The following is a 21492-nucleotide window of genomic DNA, read 5'->3' as shown; positions in this document are numbered from 1 at the left end:
TTCAAATGCTTTTTAGCTATAGAACCATATTTTCCTCTCTTAAAAATCTTACACAGAACCCCAATATACTTAATAGTTAAAGGTGATTTTTATTAGTATAAATATATAAGTTGAAATTTCTGTCACTTACTATCATGTCAATCAGTGGGAACACAATCTGAGAGTTAGTGGTTTCTGATGTGTTGAAACTTATCTATGTTGTTTCCAGTTATATATTTTAAGGTTTTATTTATTTATTTGAGAGAGAGAGTGAGTGACAGAGAGCATGAGATGGAAGAGGGTCAGAGGGAGAAGCAGACTCCCATTGAGCAGGGAGCCCAATGTGGGGCTCAATCCCAGGGCCCTGGGATCATGACCTGAGCCAAAAGCAGATGCTTAACCTACTGAGCCACCCAGGCATCCCCCATTATATATTTTAAATATTAACACATATTCTAGGAAGTGTTCTATATCTTGATTGGGATGGGATGGTGTATATATTTGTCAAAACTCATCCAACTACACATCCAAAATGGATGTTTTTGGTTGTATTTTATATGCAAATTGCCTCATCAAAGTTGAGAAGCAAAAAAATTGTATTTATATTTATATCTCAAACAAATGTTTGCAGTACCTCCAAAGTAGCTAGCCTCACCTCCACCCCGAACACTATTTATAAGTTTTCAAAGCAAACGATGTGGTGACTCAGAAGGAGGAAGTTGAGAATTATTTGTGCCCTAAGTTTCAAATAAAGACACTGAAGAACTTCAATCTCATTCCAGGAATTTCTATGGCTTTAAAAAAAAACCCATTTAATCCCTGGAAACCAACAAGAAAAACTTGCTACCTCATCTACACTCAGGTTGCTTTTGAAGCACACAGAGGAGAAAACTAGGTGGAAGGAAGCTGTGTTTTCACATAATTTACTCTGTTTCCCATATTGTCTCCTCCAGGAGGAGGATAAATCCAGATGGAGCCTGGGGTGGAGAAGACAAAGGGAGACCCCAGTCTCTAACACTAATCACAGCTACAGCTCTCCTTGCCCCTCTCCACTTCATTCTTCCCAGAGGAAGAAAAGGGGAGAGGAGAAAAGAAGAGGAACACAATGAAGTTTAAAACCAAAAAGATGTAAGGAAAGAAACAGAGGCTAATAGAGCCTCGTTACAGACTATTCCATGGTCCGCATCCCTGAATGGCAGGAAATGTCCTTCAAGCATCATCTCATGACTCCATTCAACACAGTTACAATGCTGCCTATACAATTTACATACAAACACATAAAGAAAATCCCTTTAAATCAAACTTCTTTCCTCAGGCACCAAAAATCCGATCTCCCTGTAAAAAGAATAAGCCTAATGGTGTAGGGGAGTTCTAACAAGCTGGGTTCTTATTCTCCTGAACAAGAACAGGATGCTCCTCAAACATCCAAGGGTCTTTGGAGGTGAACATGGGGAAATGGACCATGGAAATGAAATTCCTCTACTTACTGAATGACAGGCATCTATTTTGTCAGGCATTGTGGTAGATACTAGGGATGCAAAATCAATAAAATGGTCACAACTTTAGTGTCCCAGAATTTACTTTTCCAGTGACCTCCAGATATGTCTCTCCTGTTCTGCCTCTAGTCACAGGGCTATTTTAATTGCATCAGTCCTCAGAAAACTTGAGGACCAAACAGCACGTCTTTATTTAGAAAACAGTTCTCGAAAAATGACTAATGTTCCATAATTATAGCACTTATTGAGCACTAACTCTATTGTATCAGGTACTATTATAAGTATACTACAAGCATTGAATCATCTAATCCTCATAATGGTACGTAAGTACCACTAGGATACCCATTTTATAGGTGAGGAAACTGAGGCACAAAAAGGTTTGGGTAATTTGCCCATTGGCACAGCTAACGATGGCTGGGCTAAGACTTCAATCTAGATAGTCTGGCTCAATAGCCTGAGCTCAGGACCTCTATGCCATGCACCATTGGAAACCTTTAGGAAGTTAGGCTGAAACCATATAAATTGGAGGATGAGGAGGATGTTTCAAGTATTTACCAAAACAAACTTAATTTCTGTTTAAAAAGGATAAATGCAAACAGTTTTAAATGAACTTTTGGATTCTCTGAGGAGAGGAAAATATGTTCATTTTATTTTTTAAAGATTTTATTTTATTTATTTATGTATTATTTATTTTTTAGAATGCACATGAGTGGGGGGAGGGGCCCAGGAAGAGGGAGAGAGAGAATCTCAAGCAGACTCCAGACTGAGCAAGGAGTCTGACACAGGGCTCGATCTCTGGACCCTGAGACCATGACCTGAGCCTTAATCAAGAGTCAGGCACTCAACCGACTAAGCCACCCAGGCACCTCAAACATGTTCACTTTAAATGACTAGTCATAGTATATGGGGTTACTCTACTTCCGCAGAGGCCAGGATGAGAGAGGCACAGAGTCAGGGCATGGGTACTGGAGACACAAAGACCTGGGTTCCAATCCTATCGCCACTTCTTCCTCTTCTCATGACCTTGGACATGTACTTTCCTATGTGTCAGTTTCCTTACCTGTAAAATGGGTAAGCACAGCCTCCATCTCCTAATACTGTCGTGAGGATTATATGAATATGCATGTAAAGGCATGGCATATGGCATACACTTGGAGAATGGCACTCATTATTCTCAGAGGAGGGCAATGAAGGATTAGTGGCAGCATAGTTTCTGGAGTCAGACCGTCTGGGTTCAATTTGTTATGACTCCTCAACTTACACTTGGGTGCCCTGTGAGCAAATTACTTAATTCTTCTGTGTCTCTCTATAAAATATACATGGGGCCCAAATGGTAAGGTTGTTTTGGTAATTACATATGATGACATATATAAAGTACTTAGGGGATTACCTGATATGGCATATAACTATTCCCAACATATTTTAGGGTATCGTCATTAATAAACCACCATTACACTTAATAAAAAAGAGTAAACGGATTGAAATTACAAAGGAAATATGATTTTCTTAAGGAGATGATTATCAGCAGTGAGTCTAGTTAAACATTAAAATAGGAACCCAGGAACCGTGTTGAAAATATCTCCTTGGAGATGCTGAAGGTGGTTTAAGCTAGAGGCAGAGGGCTCTAAATCATAAATGCCTCCTGAAGCTCTTTCCTTGAACTGCAACATCATCTTCCAAATACTCTCATGAGACTCAAGTTACCTTATAAAAAGCCATGGCGACCAGTGCTCCGTCTGAATGTCCAGAGTGTGGCTCACCGGCTCTTCAAGCTAAGGAGGCAATGAAGCCCATGTCATGGCACTTTCCTCTCTTCAGGAGGCCAGACATTATTCTTCCAGCTGATAAATCATCTCCAAGGCACATAAGAGAATTAATAGTCAACGTAAGATTTCAGTTCAAATTGTTTTTTCCTCATTTGCAGCCCCCAATTTCCCATCTTGTGCAATTCTGCTCTCAGACGCCATGACATTGACAATTTTGAACTATCATTGATAAGAAAGCCACTTGGCATTTTATGAAATGCAGTTTCCTTCTTTCCCTTTACTCAATGCAGTTTCCTTCTTTCCCTTTACTCAACTGCAGTCTCTGGTCAAAGGGATGTGACCGCGGGTAGCAGGTCACATCAGAGGAAATATTTTTTTGGTTCTACTGCTTCATTTTGTTTTCTATTCAGTGCTTCGAGTAAGATTTCTAATATCACCTTTTTAAAGGAAAGAAATTATTCTTATTAAGGACGTGTTAAGGGGGAGGTAGTAAGCTGCATCAAAGTTTTCCCAAATGGGAGTTTGATGCAAAACCACAGTGAAAACTTTGTGAACAACTGAAGAAAACTGTTGTTTTTTATCATTTTTCATGCTAGGTGTTAGCTACCGAAACGCTGCAAGTCAGCAAAGTGTGAACAGAAAATCTCTCGAAAAAGGAGGTTGTTTGTGATATCCAGAGGGAATGCTATAATTGACTTAATTTTTCATTTCTCAGCTCTTGTCTGTGTCCACAATTGAGAGGTTAACTATGTTTCAGAGACCCAGCCGGGGCAGGTGCAGGAGTATAGTCAAAACTCAAATACCCACATGGGCCATGCTAGTAGGGTAAGTGAAGAGGGCAGGCAGGCCAGCAGGAAGCACGACAACAAACCCATATTCTGGAGATGGGCAGCTGCTACCCACATCCAGCTCACTGCTACACGAGGACTAAAGGTTCCATGTTGCCAGGTTTTCTGGTTACTCACAGAAACCAGAAATCTGGAGTTTTAGGAAAAAATATCCTGATCTTTAGGTTTTGTCAAACAATACAAACTTGCCTGAACACCATGAAGGCCAAACAAAATATGTGTAGGACTAGACCGAGGCCTCCAGCTTCAAGCTTGCAACCTCTGGTATGGTAAAGAAAATATATTGATTCAACCAGATTCCAGCTTTACTACTTACTAGCTTTGTGACCTGGGGTGATTCATTAATTCTGCTCAGCCTCAGTTTCCTTACCTGGTTAGTAGAGTCTCCCTTGCAGGGTAGTTGTGAGGATTAGAAAGAATATATGTAAAATGATGGATTTCCTAGCTGGTATCAACATATATAGATGGCTACTTTATTTTGTCATCACCCAAATGTTCGTATTTGACCCATTTTTATAAAATTCTAGCACTCTGGAGCAATGGAAAATTGATTATCTCTGTTACAGGTTACAGATAAAACTACTATTTTGGGCTTCATCTTCAGATAAAACTACTATTTTGGGCTCACACACAAAAGGGTGATGGCTCACTCCTGTCCCAAACATGAAAGAGACTTGTTCCACAGAACTCGTCCATGAGCCCATTAGCCAAAAGCGAATTGCTGAAAAAGTTCACATCCTATTTATTTGGGAGTTGGCAAGCTCACCACCACGGACTCATATTTCCCCTTGTATGCAATTAGCAGGGATGTCAGATCATATGGCAACCACACCCTACACCTGGGTGGGCTGGGAGTGGGGAGAGAGGATGAAAATAAGGCGAGATGAAAGAGCAATTTATTTTTATCCCCACCCCACATAATGGTAGCCTATGCACCCTTGAGATGGTCTGCTGTAATATAAGCCCTGATGGTTGTTTTGTTTTGTTTTTGTTTTTTGGTAAAGCAGGTGCCTGATTTAAGCTTCCATTGTTGAGGCTTTCAAAACCTTTTTTTTTTTTTTTTAAGATTTTATTTATTTATTTGAGAGAGAGAGAAAGCACAAGCAGGGGGAGCTGAGCAGGGAGCCAGACACGGGGCTCCATCCTGGGACCCTGGGATCATGACCTCAGTGGAAGGCAGACGCTTAACCAACTGAGCCACCCAGGGGCCTCTTGTTGAGGCTTTCAAAGAGGCATCCACTTCAAAGAGGACTATCACAAATAAACACATAGCCAGCCACAGGACTTCATAAAGATCCAGGCCACCTCCCCGTACTGATGACTTTTGTTTCAGGAATCTTGATTGATTTTGAAAACTGACCATTTGGGCCCCTTGTTTTTCCCTTCCTGCACTTTAAATTCCCGTTCCTACATTTTAAATTCATCAATAATGAGTGAGCCTGCCAAATCCTAGGTCCCCACCCTCAACTCCAATAAAAACAGAACCCCTGGCCTGTGTGCACATTCCCTCTCTTTCATTCTACCCAAGACCTCGCTGTGTGGCCCCAGGTGTGCTATCTAATTTCCAGTTCCTGTAAGTAATAAACCTTTATTTTTTCAAAGTTCCCTGATGGTTATTGTTGAAAGACATCTTGCAATCATAATAAGAACCACAGTGTGAGTCCACCCACAACATTGGTTATAGATAGGCTGAGATGCCATAAAACATCTACCCACCACATGTTCAGGGAAAGGAAGAGTTCATTTAAGTCCCTACATTGTTTTGAGCCTTCTTCCTCAAGGTCATACGACCATTTGAACCTAAGACCCAATGAGTTCTTCCAGGAGACTCTGAGGTCTTTGAGGTACAAACCATGTCCTTTCATGATACCCAATAGATGCTGGAGTTAATTTCAATGTCTCTAACACCTTTTCATGAAACTATTATAAGAAGCAAATGAAATAATATAGGTAGATGGCCTTTGTGAATATAAATATATGGATATATTATTATAAGTAATAATAACCTTACGTCGGAGTCCACTGATAACTCTTAGATAGAACCACACTAATTATTACTACCAATTACTGTTATTACCAACAATCTACCAAAGCACATGATTCATATAAGATGCTTTCATATGGAAGGCAGCTATGCTCACCACTATACCACCAACGCAAGATGCTTTCATATGGAATTGATCCAAAGGTAATTAGTTTTCAGAATTACTTAGAGCTTCCTATGGAGGAACTCAATAACTGTGTATTAAAATTAAATGTGAAAATGGAATTAAAGGTGACTGGAGCAACATCCTTACAGTGTGGGAATAATTTGACTTTTTCCCATGAAGACAAGTACATGCCATTTGTAGGATTTCTGTAAAGGGCCATGGCATTGTGGGCTTAGCTCTGCTTCATGGAGGACACCCAGTATGCCCAGGGGATTGAACATACACTCCAGGAAACTGAATAAAAGTCTTTAGTTCACAAGGGCCCTTGTCTTTTGAATCCCTGAGAAGTGTTAATTTTTCCCACTTGGCTATGATGTTTAGTTCCAAAAGTTAGTGAACACATCAGGACTCACCAGAAGGTAGGAGGAAATTATTTCCACTCTTCATTGGAAAATGAAAATGTGGTCTATATACCATTACACTATACTGCACCATATACAATTGCCATCATGCAGGGAGGATTTTTTTAAAGGGGTATGATTCCAAATTAAGGAAATTAAATGTTAAGTCTAAAACTCTCAGTTTCGAATGCATTTCCAACCTACAAGTATTCTTTTTTTTTAAGATTTTATTTATTTATTCATTTGACAGAGAGAGAGGGAACACAAGCAGGGGGAGTGGGAGAGGGAGAAGCAGGCTTCCCACTGAGCAGGGAGCCCGATTTGGGGCTCGATCCCAGGACCCTGGAATCATGACCTGAGCCAAAGGCAGATGCTTAACTGAGCCACCCAGGCACCCCCCAATCTACAAGTATTCTTTTCCTTCCTTTGTGACAGTTAAAATCATGGCCACTAAAGAAATACTGAAAGTTTCACCTCCATATTCCGGGAGAAAACAAAAGTATCCTCTCCCTCTTCTCACTCCTCAGATAGTCATCCAAACTCTGCTGGTTTGCAAAGAGCAACACTCTCTTGTGTATTTCAGACCAACTGATTTCCAATATTTCAAAGACATAGGTTTATCCTCATTGACCCTTAATACTATTAACAGCACAGAAGGTCAGACTGTAGGTCTTTTTGAGTCTAAAAATCAGGTTTACAGTTTCATGATCACTTTAGAGGCCAGTGTTCTCTTCCAGTGCTAACAGGCTACAGCCAATTTAAAAAGCCAACAGCGCCCCTCCATACGGGAAGGTCATCTAAAGGCTGTTCTAACTATTGCAGTAGTAACCTGAGCTGTAAACCAGGGCAAAATGGGGCCCTTTCCCCACTGCAAGTCCATTACAAAAGCACAGGCCAGCAATCACAAGTAATAAAAAAGAAATGTCAATCTCTAGTTACATCTCCCCAAAAACCATTTAAAGTTGTAAAATTAAGAGCCTACCATAACATTTTTACAAACTCCCTTTCCTCTTCTTCCTAGCCCAGCCAAATTCTCTAGCACACCAGAGACTCTGGAACCACACTGGCTATTTACATTTACCCTTCAATTAATTGAAATTGAATAATTTAAAATTTTAGTTCCTTAGTTACACCATCTACCTTTCAGGTGCTCGGGAGCCACATGTGGCTAGGGACTACCTCACTAGACAGCACAGATGGAGAACATTTCTATCATCACAGGGTGTTCCATTGGACAGTGCTGATCTAGAGAGAGTCTGTTCTGCCAAACTTCAAAATTCCCTCTGAAAGATAAGCTCACCCTGCTTTTCTCTCTCACCCCCACCAACCATCTCTTTGTCATGCAAATTAGCTTGCCTTTTTTTCTTCCCCCCTTCACTTAGGCAATTACCAGATTTCCCCATAAAAAGACATAGGCAGAGCCAACATGAATTCTCTTCTGCAAGGCTTTCTCTCAACTCTGTAACTGTGTACATAGAAATCTCTCTGTAAATCCAGACATGTTGTGAGGGGTAGACACAGGAAAATGCACGCATCAATAAATGTTATCCCAGTGCACTGTCCATGTTTGCTAGCCTTCACTGAACATAGATAGTAGTAGCCACATGGTTTAAATAGACTGTCAGATGTTTTTAACTTGTCACACAGGTGTGCTTCTAACTCCTAGCATAAGACCACTTGCTGAATTTGTACTGAAAAGTAGGTGTTAGCAGTAAACAAATACGCATTACTTGCTGAGACGGAGAATGATTATTCAAGTTACTGTGAGTTGTCAAAGGTTTATGTGCTGGTCATTTACCTCTTTGTTCTCAAGTGCATTCTATACCCTTTCCATGCAAACCTTGTAAACGGGCTTCCATCAAGATTTGATCAATGGAATGCACTAATGTGATACATGAGAGCGACAGGCAGGCAGATGCTGGGGTATCCTCCTCTCCCTTTCAGGCAGCATTTCCAGCACCATTTGCATCTCCTCTATCTTTTGCTCCTACCAGATAGGCGCCCCCTTCCATGGATCCAGCTTGTGCTAGATGGCTGCTTGGTTATGGTACTACCATCTCCTTCTTTGGCCCCTCTTGCCCAGTGGTCTGCTGATTCATGTGTAACGGTTGGCTCTGGGTGGAAGGTGAACCCTGATTTAAAATGTTTGCCAATGTCTGTGGTGTGAATACCCACACCAAAACTGCTTGCAAAGTTCCCGAATACCAAGAGTCAGCTTTCACAAGCCTATACAAGCCAGCCTCAGCACTCTACTACCACACCCTAAGCAAAGGGACAGGCTCCTGTCAATGCATGGGTTCCCACACTGCCCCTATTTAGTTCTCAGCATTTCCAACTCCTTTATTACTAGTTCCCTGAATTAAATCCTTTATTAGTTATCTGGTATGGGCTCTGTTTTTCCAACTGTATCCTGAACGTATATTGTTAAAAGAGTGTAAAGTATATTACAGAAGTGTTTCTCAAAGTGCCAGGTTATAAATCAGCCTATCGCTACGTATGCTGGAAGTTTAACTGACATTATTGTTTTTAAAGAGTAAGACTTTTTAAATGAAGGAAGCAGTGAATCAATTTACACTGGGACACAAGTTTCTTATCTGCGCACCAGTAACAAAGAGTTTGTGAGCTGGTAGCTGTGTGCAAACCATACTTTGAGTAACACTTAATAGAGCACTCTAGAAAAGCAACATGGCAATATGTACCAAAAGCCCCCAAAGTTTCCTATCCTTTGTACCTTTGACAATGTCTCCTAGGAACTCATTCAAACTCTTATGCACAAAGATGTTCACTGCAGTTTAAAACAGGGTATTCTTGGAAGCGACTTCGAAGTGAAAAAAAGGAAAATTATTAAATAAATTCATGTGTTGGGATATTATGCACTTTAAAATTATAATTGTGAATATTACATCAATACAGAAAAACATACTATTAGTAATAAGATGAGGAAAGAAAATTTTATATGTACGATAAGAATCATATAAGAATATGAACGCCAGAGGAAAAGACATATATACAATAGTTGACTTAGGTAAAGGGGGCATTAGGAGATGAATTCTTTCTAATTTCTTTCCTCTAACTTTCAAGGAGTGATTTTTTTCTAATGCAGGCTGCCATTTCATTCTGTTAAATAAAAAATAAAAAACAATAAAACCCACCAACAAAGTCAATGAAACTATTTAGAAGGAAAAAAAAGATATTACACATTAAGATACCCGTGAACACTGTTTCATGTTTACAATATAAGCCTTGGATAAGTCTGAGGTTAAAGACCCCCAAATTGCTCATCTGTCCTGCATTCCCCCATGCAAGTTGCCTCCACCTGAAATTCATCAGCTCACCCACCAAACATGCTGCCTCTCAGGCCTTTGGAGCCTTCTTTCTTCCGTGGAATGGAAAATTTTACCCCCTAGAAGAGCATCTTTCAGCTATTTGCAAACAGGTGGGAGAAGTATTGAAGACTTGAGGAGCTTGCTGTAAGGGACCCAAAGCAAGTAGCTGTCTACTATTGTGCTGCTCAGCATGGCTTCAAATCCCTTCTCCAAATTCCATGGAGTACCTGGTGCCCTTTGAGATGATAATTACTTTTCCCTCTGCCTCACCCCCTATCCCACCATTCACCTCAGAACAGGGCTTTAAAACATTGCTTACTCAGACCAGGTACCTAAAGCAAACAAAAACAAAAAATGAAACAAAACAAAACATAAAAAAACAGTCCTCATCCAACCTGTTTTGACTTTTAAATCAATGAACAAAAGCCAACTGCAAAATTCAAGCTGCAATATTGCCACACAAACCACCAAGACCACACACGCTGGTGCCCATCCTAAGTATAAAATAGCAATACAGAGTTCAGGCTCTGGAGCCCAACAGCGTGGGTGTAAATGTTAGATTTTCCATTCACAAGCTGAATGATCTTGGCCAAATCCTTAACCTTTCTGTGTTTCCTCGTGTGTCTCTGCTCCTCAGAGGATGGTTGTGAGGACCAACTTAGTTATTTTACATAAAGTAGTTAGAACGGTGCCTGACCCTTGATGAGCCCCCAGTAGAATGTAGCTAATATTAAGTTCTTACTCCCCAAAATAAATGTTGTGTGATGTGGCCTCTGAAAGGCAATCCTCCCTGCTCTTCCCCAGGGTCCCTAAATCCACAGTGAGCACACAGATTAAGGGTAAATGTCAAAATATCCAGGGCATTAAAACCGCCGCATCAGAACATCACTATACAAGCAGAAATGTGATCATATTCATTTCAAGAATTTTCCATCTGATCAAAAGAAACCACCCGAAGACAGGAAATGCAAACACATTTTTGAACAGATCCCCCAGCCATGCTTCTGTCCACTTCCTTGGAAACGCCTACCTCAAACCACTGCCCGTGGGACTGCATCTTGAGGACGACACAGGGGTCTGGTTTGGAAAGAGCATCTCTGTCAGAAATGCCTTTGCATGCCACACGCAGCTCAACTTTGGTCAGGCAGGGGCTGTTAAAGATTCCCAACGTATTGGCAGCTGACTCATAGATGTTGCTCATCTTCTTCATTCTGTTTTAGGCAAGAAAGAGAGGGAAAAAGGACACAGCAATCACCATGCTATTTGTCCAAGGAGAAAGCCTTCCAATCACCTTTCAGGATATTGTTCAACAAACAATTTCAAGCCCTGAATGTATTTATTATTTCACTTTCCACCCCAGTGGCACAGTGCCAGCAAAACGAACAAACAAAACCAAAGAAACAACGAGAAATCCCAACAGGTGCTGGTGCGCTTGGTTAAAAAGGCTATTTTTCTATACGATTTGCATACATTTGCATAGTAAAATTTCTAGTTTGTGAAATAAAATTAATGAAATCGTGCAAACTGTAATCCAGCTCTATATTAAGTGCATTGGCTTGTGTGAAATCTTATAGATTTGTTGGCTAATCGATTTAATCACATTCCACATTTCTAAGACTCCCTAAAAATCCAGTTCTCCTCTTCCTTTTGTGTGATGGCACAGAGAAGAATGTTGTCCTACCCGAAGACACCATCCCAACTTCCCTTTCTTAACACTGGCCCACCTTCTCAAGATGCCAACAGCCAGCCAGCTCCAGGAAGGAGGCCCAGAAACTGATTTTCTGCCCCAAGTGTGGAAGTCCATCCTCAGCTTTCCTCCCTCTTATCTGACACATCAGAATTCAGCATCAAAAGGGGGGAAGGAGGGGCACCTGGGTGGCTCAGTGGGTTAAGCGTCTGCCTTCGGCTCAGGTCATGATCCCAGGGTCCTGGGTTGGAGCCCCGTGTCAGGCTCCCTGCTCGGCGGGAAGCCTGCTTCTCCCTCTCCCACTCCCCCTCCCCCTGCTTGTGTTCGTTCCCTCTCTTGCTGTCTCTCTCTCTGTAAAATAAATAAATAAAATCTTCAAAAAAAAGGGGGGGTGGCGAAGGAAGGGGGAGACTGTGTGAGAGGAAAGACAGCTTCTGATTCTGAACTCAACGGAAACAGTGGTCACAGTAAGCACTCAGGCCCCCTTCCCATCTCCTCGTGACCACACTTTGTATCATGCAGGCCTGGGCTATGGGCATCCCCCTGAGGCCAGCAACACTCTTCTCCTTCTCTGAGGAGGACTGAACCTGTGAGGACATTGGAAGATTCTCTCAGGAGTGAAATTCAATATCCTCGGGCGCCTGGGTGGCTCAGTCGTTAAGCGTCTGCCTTCGGCTCAGGTCATGATCCCAGGGTCCTGGGATCGAGTCCTACATCGGGCTCCCTGCTTGGCAGGAAGCCTGCTTCTCCCTCTCCCACTCCCCCTGCTTGTGTTCCTGCTCTCGCTATTTCTCTCTCTGTCAAATAAATAAATAAAATCTTTAAAAAAAAAAAGAAATTCAATATCCTCTTCATGGAATTCTGTTTTCTTGTAGATTTCCTAGGAAAAGGGCAATGGCTTCCTCAACCTCACAAGGCATCAGGGCCGTAGGATGGAATTTCTTCATCTATAAAGTGAGAGTAATCCCTCTCTTCCTTCTCTACTCCACAAATATTCAGTGGGTTTCCCCTTGGTACTCAGCACCACACTAGGTTCAAGTACACAGTGCCACCTCTTTCACAAGGTGATGGGTGTGCCTCAGCATTACACACCCACACCCCAACTGGTCTGTCCAAACTTAGCTGCTAAGCTAGCTCCATGCCAAAGCCAAGCTTTTTCCAATTTGACAATGCCCCTCACTCATGGAAGATGTCACCCAACCTTCTCTCCCAATGCTCTTTCACAAAGCTCTCCACTCTTGCTCTCCATTCTTCCTCCACTTTCCTTCCTTCCTTCCTTCCCTTCTTCTCTATTTTCTCTCTCTTCTCCTCCCTTCCTCCCTCCCTCGCTCTTTCTTTCCCATTCCAACTCTCCAATGCCTTATTTATCTAATTATTGTGAACATAGGTTTTTCTCTCTCTCTCTATATATATATACTGAAGGGAAATTGCACTGACTGCCACGAAGTTATGTCCTCAAACAGGAATGGGCAAGCTACGTCCTCTGTGTCAAATCTGGCTCACCACCTATTTGTGTAAATAGAGTTTTATTGGAACACAGGCAAACTCATTCATTTATGTATTGTGTGTGGTTGCTTTCACTGCAACTGCAGAACTGAGTAGTTGCAACAGAGACTGCATGGCCTGCAAAGCCTAAAATATTTACCATCTGGCCCTCTTTAGAAAATGTTTTCCAAGCTCTGCTCTGAAATATCAGGTAATGGGGATTTGTAGTTGGGGAAGAGTTGTGATTCTATTTTAGTATCTGTTATGGAGTCAGTTTGAGGATGAGACTTGTTCTATGTTCAACCATACAGAACATTAACAGGAATTCGAGAACATTCTTTTCTACATATGAGAAAATTCAAGCTCAGAAAGAACTGGTACTTTACCCATACCACACAATTATTGTCATCACAGAGCTGGGGCCAGAATGCCAGTTTTCCAGCCCCTAGCCTAATGCTATTTTTATCACATGTAATACCTTTAGCCGGAGAATTGTTTGTATCTACCAAAGAACAGTGGGTACAATATCCCTGACTTATTTCAGCCTCCATACAGAATCATACTTCCCTTATATTGTTGAGAAAATTTTATTCATATATAGAAAATACGCAAATCATAAATGCATAGCTTAACAACTGATTGTCCCTCTATTTTTACAGGTTGTGAGCAGACCAGTTATTAGAGCAACATAGAAGGCAGAGTATATATGAAATGCAATTTATAAGAACAGTGAACAGAGAGAAGGAATAGACTAGGGGAACAAAGCTTTGTGTTCAGGCAGTGTTGGAAATGTTGTGAGCACTTTATCAATTTTTTGATAAAAATAGCTTATTCTTCAATCAATGTCTTCCTAAATTCTGCTTTTCCCAATGCATAAACTGACTCCTTGGAATCCACATTTCTCTTGTGCATTTCTGAGTGGTCTCTCCTATCTCTAGAGGCATTATCTTTTCTAACTGTCCCATCCTTATAGACTCATGCCTACATCCATCTCCTTTCTTTTTTTTTTTTCTTAAAGAATCTATTTTTTAGAGCAATTTTGTATTCACAGCAAAATTGAGAGGAAGATACAGGGATTTCCCATAAGGCCCCTTTCCCACACCTGCATATCCTCCCCATCATCAAAGTGCCCCACCAGAGAATATCTGTTATAATTGATGAACCTACACTGTTCATCCAAAGTCCATAGTTTACATTAGGGTTCACCCTTGGTGTACATTCTATGGGTTTAGACAAATATATAATGGCATGTATCTAACATTATAGTATTATACAGAGTAGTTTCATTGCCCTAAAAATCCTCTTTGCTCTGCCTATTCATCCCTCCTTCCCCATAACCCCAGGAAACCACTGATCTTTTTGCCGTCTCCACAGTTTTGCCTTTTCCCAGAATCTCATATGGTTGGAATCATAAAGTATATAGCCTTTTCAGATTGCCTCCTTTCATCTATCCACTTTCTTGACCCACTGACTCTTTCTATAGAACATGAGCTTATTCTTCAGAATGAGACATTTCTCTAATGTCTAGTCTTAATTATGAGGTATAATGGAAGAAAGATTCCATTAAGGAGACATAGAGTTCCTTCCAGTTTCAAATTCTGGCTTCTCTACTCACTAAGCATGTGACCATGAGTAGGGTACTTAACTTCTCTCATAGTTATACCTATCCTGAAGTTGCTATGATAAGCAGATGAAATAATATATGTAAAGTGATTAGCATAATGCCAGGTATATAGCAGGTGCTCCAAAAGTGGAGCTATTATTATTGTAATCTGATGGCTCTCAATATTAAAAAATTCATTTTCTCTCTGCCAACTGGAACTCTTTTAGAATTCCCACTATTACTTTAAGATCAAAGTTCTACTAGACCCCTTAAATACATTCTGTCTTTGCAGTCCACACCTGCAATAAATAAATGAACTGGGGCACATGTTCAGAGTTGTTTGTTTTTTTTTTTTAACCAATGAGGTACATGATCCAGAAATTTTATGGATCATTCCTTTAGGCAATGGGAAACACTTGGAGGATTTAAAGCTGGGAAAATGGATATGATGAAATAAGCACTTGATAAAGATAAATCTGGTACCAATATGATGGTTGGACTGAAGGAGAGAAAAAAGCCTGTGATTGTCTGAAGGCTGCTATGCTGGTCATTATCTCTTCCTCACTGATTCTTCTCCCTTCTTCTCCTGCTTAGGGACCTAAGAAGCTGACCTCTACTGACTGCCACCTCTTTGTTGGCTACTTTCCTGTTGTTATGGTCTGAATGTTTGTGTCCCACCCCAAATTCATACATTGAAATCCTAACCCCCAAAGGTGATAGTGTTAGTAGTTGGGGACATTGGGGTGATTAGGTCATAAGGGTGGAACCCTTATGAATGAGATTAGTGCTCTTATAAAAAAGATCCCATAGAGCTCCCTAGGCCTTTCCACCATATGAGAATACAATGAGAAGTCTGCGACCCAGAAGAAGGCCCTCACCTGACCATGCTGATCTTGAAGGCCACCCTGATATTGAACTTCCAGACTCCAGAACTGTAAGAAATAAAGTTCTGTTGTTTATAAGCCACTAAGTCTATGGTGCTTTGTTATAGCCGCTCAGACAGATGAAGATACCTGTTGGGTTGAAGGGATGCAGACCCAGGGAAGGGAGGGGAGAGAAAAGAATATATTTCTTCCTAACTCCTACCCTGCTCCTTAGCAGTGGCAAGTCCCTACATGACCCTGGTCCTGTCAGGCAACTGTCTCCAAGGTTCTAACTATCACTGTGCTTTGGTAATACTGTTTTCTCCTTTGGCTCCATCACATTTATGGATAGTATTAGTTTCCTACCAGTCTTAAGTTGGGCATCATAGAGGCAGAGCCTGAAACAGGGATTCAGATGCATTTGATTAACTGAGTAGAGGATAGAAAGAAAGTGAAGGAAACAAGAAGGTAATCCCCAGAGGCCCAGCTTTAGCACGGTTCCAAGGGGGGCTCTCTAGCATGGATTGTACCATGGGTTTGTCCACCTTAAGGAAAGAGGTCTGGCCTCTTATAACCCCATGTCAGTCAGTCATGCTAGGGTAGAGAAAGCATAACCTCTTAGTTTTGGTTCCTACCCCCACTGGCTGAGGGCAGTCAATTCTCCAGAAAAGGGACAGCTATGAGCCATTACCAGCCAACACTCACCAACACTGGGGGATGGATCCACTAAGTTGATAAAGGGATCTGGGCAGAGTTTCAACAGGGTCTATTTCACCACAGTAGTTAATCTCTGGTGTGTGTATATATATATATATATATATATATATATATATATATATATAAACTCCTTTAGGTCAGACACTACTCTTATATTTCATTGCATCCCCAGTAATGTTCATCTTGATAATATTTGTACACTGGTGATGAAACCAACATAAACCTTCAATTTGGATGGGGGGTGGGAGATAGAGTATAGGAAAGAAATGTGGAGATAGTGAAGATAAATCTCCTAACTTTTCACAATTATACCTAGGTCCTGGCTTACCTTCATGTACAAGCACAAATGAAAGCCCTGACCAGATATACTGGAGTTCATGAGTTCTTCTGGCTGCCCACAGAGAACAGTAGTCCTGACCTTGACTTTGGAGGTGGTACATAGGCCAGTCAAGTCAAATTGTTTGGCTTTGGCCCAGATGAAGCTCACCGCTGAAAGGTGATCACAAAATATGGCTCTGTCAGTGAGTGATCAGCTACCTCCAGCCCCAGATAAGTGAAGTAAACAACTAATTTCACACTCTGTTAGAGAATGACCAGATTATCAATACATTTTCCTAGGCCTATTTAAATCCTCTTTGTTGCCTTTCATACAATACCCTGGTTTTACAGAGACTAATGTCTGCTGAGAATTATTTTGATGAAAGCTGACATTTGGCCAATTTTAGAAGCAAATAATTGTCCTTTCACTCAGATAATTTAAGTTATATATATAAAAAAAAAATCCCACCACTTCAGCATATCCACACTCTCTAACAGGACAAACTGATCCTGAAACTTAATTATTAGGTTCTGAATGAGTTGCAAACAACGCCAAGACAATAGAGAGCTCAAGAGAGAAGAGAATCAGCTTGAGTTCACAGGGGAACCAATTAAGCAGAGCTTGTCTTAAAACTGTGTTAAGAATAAGTGCATAATCACTGTTCTGCTTGCTTTGGCATTATTTGGCCTTTTTAAATGTCACAGCACATCCAGGGAAGGCTGGTGTGCTGGATGTCTCTATCATACTATCACACAACATTTCTATCTCGATTCTAGAACTATGTATGGAGTATCTGCTTTGTGCCTTGCACTGTGCTGGAAGCTGGAGGTACTGAGCATTCATTCACTCAGTTGAAGATAAACCAGGTGTTATTCCACTAGGACTCATCAATTTATTTCCTATTCAACATTCCTTGATTTACTTTTAGTGGAGAATAATAGTTGGGGAGCTTGGCTGGTTCAGTCAGTACAGCATTGCGACTCTTGATCTTGGGGTTGTAAGTTCAAGCCCCACTTTGGGTGTAGAGATTACTTAAAAATAAAATCTTAAGAAAAAAAGAATAAATCTACTTTTAGGTGGCAAACACTGTGCTGAACACTATAAAGAATGGAGACATAAATAAGATAGTTCATCTGCCTAAAGGTTCTTATTCTGGAGCAGTGCTTTTCAGACTTTGATATGATCATGAATCACCTGGAGATCTTGTTAAAATGTAGTTCCTGTTTCAGATTCTGTTCCTGGGTGTCCCTGATCCTACTGGACTTTGGACCACACTTTGAGTAGCAAGGTGGTTGCATATAAACTAAGCATTTATAAAATAAGACAAACTGTTCCACAGGTTAAGATACTCACAAAAGAGATGCAGAAAGGCATAGAGGGCAAGAGTGTGGATGAAGCATTAGATAGAGTATTTGAGGCTAACCCAAGTACTATTCACTTGTGGGACTATGGGCAAGTTACTTGAATCATCTATGCCTCAGTTTTCTCATGTGTAAAATGGGATAATAAAAGTCCCTATCTTGTAGAGTTGTCTTGAGAATTATATGAATTAATCCACATAAACTCCTCAGATGAATGCCTCCTCTACAGTGAGCATTCAATAAATGCAAACTGTTACTGTCCTTTTTAGAAATTATACCAGTAAGTTCAGGTAACATTTATCAAGCTCTTCTATATCTGCCAAGCACTCAACAGTAAGTCATCCAATCTTCAGAAGAATCCTTCACCTGATCCCCCAGGAGAACCCCATGGTAGGTGCTGTTAGGATGCCCCTTTCTGAGGAGAGGGACCACAGTGTTGCGAAGTGAAACAGTTGCACATGGCTATCCAGGCACGGAGGGGACAGACAAGGATTTGAAGCCAGAACTCCAGCTCCAGAATTTGGACCCTTAGCACTCTGCTACACCTGCCTCCCTGTGGGACAGCTACATAAGAAGACTCTCAAGAAAGCATAGGACACTTCCCCAAATTTTCTTGACCCGCCGCCTGGTTCCCCTGAATGTCAGACTGCAGCTGCGCCTCTCTCCTTTTTGTCTACCCCAAAAAACCTGCAGCACTCTTCTCTCTCAGTCTTCTAGGCTTTTAGATCCTTTATTATTTTTTTTCTTTCACAGCTAGTCTTTTATTTTGTAAATTAATCTGCCCTCTAGGTTTCTCGCTTTCACAACTTTAATCATTACTTACCCTGTCAGCTCCCCCTTTGGCAGTACAAACACTGAATCTTCCCTAGAGGGTGGGAAAGGGAGAAAAGGTGTAGATATTTATACTTTCTACCCTCATCAAGCATATCATTCTCTATAAATCTCTTTTAAAAATAACTTGCTTTCCTAGCCACTAATGCTAACTACACTAATAACCAACTACACATATACTGTTTCATTTCATCCTTAAGACAATCTCTTGAGATAGGAATTGTCAGCCCCATGCCATAGATACAAAAAATGAGATTCATGGTGGTTAAGTAACCTGCCCCAAAGTCATAGCTGGTAAGTGACAGAGCCAGGAATTAAGCCTGGGTCTAATGGACTCTCAAACCTGCATATCTGAATATTTCTTATAAAATGATTTACATGCTTAATTTGCTTAACAATTACTTTCTTCTAGATGATGCAAAGGCAAACTTCAACCCTGTTCCAATCTTAACAAATCTCTAAGGCGCACCGTGTGCATTAATGAGCTTGTGCTTTAGCAGTCTTTAAAAATTCACTTTTCTTTTTTCCCTTACTCTCAGGTGGCCCAAGTCATTTTTGCACTCTGTAACAGCAGCCTAACCCAGCAAGCTGAAGGGTCTGGGAACCCAGTGTCCCTACTCTGACATTTTCAAACACTGAGCTGGGTTACAGATGCACCCAGCAAAACCAGAAATAAAACCATGTGAACCACAAAGGGCCATGGTTCTAATGAATAAGATTCAAAATTGACAATATGTGTACATGAATGTTTTTCTAGAATATAAGATGCCAAATCACTCAGTGCAGTAAATTATTACTTCAGTCATTTCCTGAGCTTTCTAATTTGAGACAACAGAGGGACTAAAAGAAAAACTCCAGCAGAGATGCTATTTCCTGAAAAACAGCTTTCCTGGGAAAATGTGCATAAGGAATCAGATATATTGATGTTCTAGGAACTTACAGGCTCACATTTTTGTCTCTAACAGTGAGTCATAAAGATGAGATTTTTCTAGAAAGCAATTATGTCCATTGCATCACATTCATATTAATTTTATAGCACTCAAATGTCACCCACTTTTAGGAGAAGAACTGGATGTATAAATTTAACTGGAAAATTATAAAGGCTGATAGAAACTTTTAGAAGTAAAACTTGAACAAAATATCAAAGGAAATCATATGAATGACTATCTCTTCCATGTCACAGTCCTCCTTTTCCTATCATACCAACTCTAGCTCCTGAAGGAGAAAGAAAGAGCAAATTCGGTGACGTTCTTTATTATTTTGGCACTGAAATAATTTCCTCCTGTTTCTCAGGCAACTAAATTTACCCAGTAGAAACATCAAATCCCAGTCTTATTTTGTTCGGTTATTTTCCCTTTTTAATATAATCATAGGTTCGATTCTTCCATTAATGTCATGTTAACAGGAAGCTGGGGACTCACAAAATGGATTTTGGGCTTCTGGTCTCATACATGTAGCTAAATTTAAAAGAAAAAAGGGGCAAGATTATTTTTATATTCAACAGGAGAAACAGACAGCATATGAAGCCAGAAGCCAATTTCCTTGAGAAAGCATGATAACTGATCTACTTATGATCCCTTATCTGCTCCTACACCTTCTCGTTTAAGACTTGCTTCTGCTTTCAATGACATCCTAGCATTTACATGTGTTTGCTTAGTTGGTAGAGGACAACATGATGTGTTTTGGGAGAGAAGAAGGGATTGAGTAGATGACCAAGTGTAAAAAGAAATACCTCTTAGGATACAGAACACAACCTGTAGTTTAGCTATGCCCAACAGAAGTATGTGTGATTATAGGAATGTTTTATATCTATGCTGTGCAATACAGCATACGTACTGAGCACTTCACCTGTGGTTAGTGCAGTTGAGGAAGTGAGTTTTTAATTTTATTTCATCTTAATTTAAATTTAAAAAGCCACCTATGCGTAGTGGCTATCATAATTGATATGTGCTAGACACACTGTATTAGACTATGGTTCATAGCTTTCTTTTCTTTTCTTTTTCCTTTCCTTTCCTTTCCTTTTCTTTGTTGTTTGTTTCTCCTAAAGACAAAAGCTAAATGGTGTTGCTCAAAAACACTCCCCAGTATAAATGCAATGTCTAGGACCTCACCTCAAAGTGATTCATTAAAACATGACTCTTACAAGAGAAATCTAGCTGCCCACTATTTGGTGGAGACTGGATGCAGAAGTGCTGAAAGGACTTAACAGGTCCAAGCTTGGCTCAGAGGCTTTCCTCCTGTGCCAGCCCAGCTGACTGGCAGGGACTACCTATGGTTCTGCATGGAAAGAATGCGTGATTAATGATGGCTGCCGCCCACATGCATAGCAGGGGAAAGTGGCAGCCTGTGGCCTCTTCTGCTGGTACCAGGACAAACCTTAAGGAAAATACTGGGAGTGAGAATCTCTGTACAACTTCTTTCTATCTTTTTGTGTCTTCCTCAGTTTCTTTCTTAAGTGTTCTGTAGTTTCTAGAGTATAGATCCTTTACCTCTTTGGTTAGGTTTATTCCGAGATATCTTATGGGTTTTGGTGCTATTGTAAATGGAATCGTTTCTCTAACTTCTCTTTCTACAGTTGCGTTGTTAGTGTATAAGAAAGCAACTGATTTCTGTGCATTGATTTTGTATCCTGCCACATTGCTGAATTGCTGTATGAGTTC

General features: G+C 40.7%; 1 protein-coding gene across 1 annotated transcript in view; it reads right to left on the bottom strand.

The window, feature by feature from the left end:
• CPNE4 (copine 4) overlaps positions 1-11176 on the bottom strand; it is a 348218-nt gene extending 337042 nt beyond the window's left edge. Inside the window, exon 1 of the mRNA XM_021678784.1 lies at positions 10997-11176. Coding sequence (XP_021534459.1) covers positions 10997-11176 — 180 coding nt within the window. The remainder of the gene's footprint in view (positions 1-10996) is intronic.
• Between the last annotated feature and the right edge of the window lie 10316 nt (positions 11177-21492).

This window comes from Neomonachus schauinslandi, chromosome 1 (assembly GCF_002201575.2).
Source record: "Neomonachus schauinslandi chromosome 1, ASM220157v2, whole genome shotgun sequence".
In the NCBI taxonomy this organism is placed as follows: domain Eukaryota; kingdom Metazoa; phylum Chordata; class Mammalia; order Carnivora; family Phocidae; genus Neomonachus; species Neomonachus schauinslandi.
The sequence above is the reverse complement of the archived record's forward strand: the minus strand, read 5'-3'. Positions and strand labels throughout refer to the sequence as shown.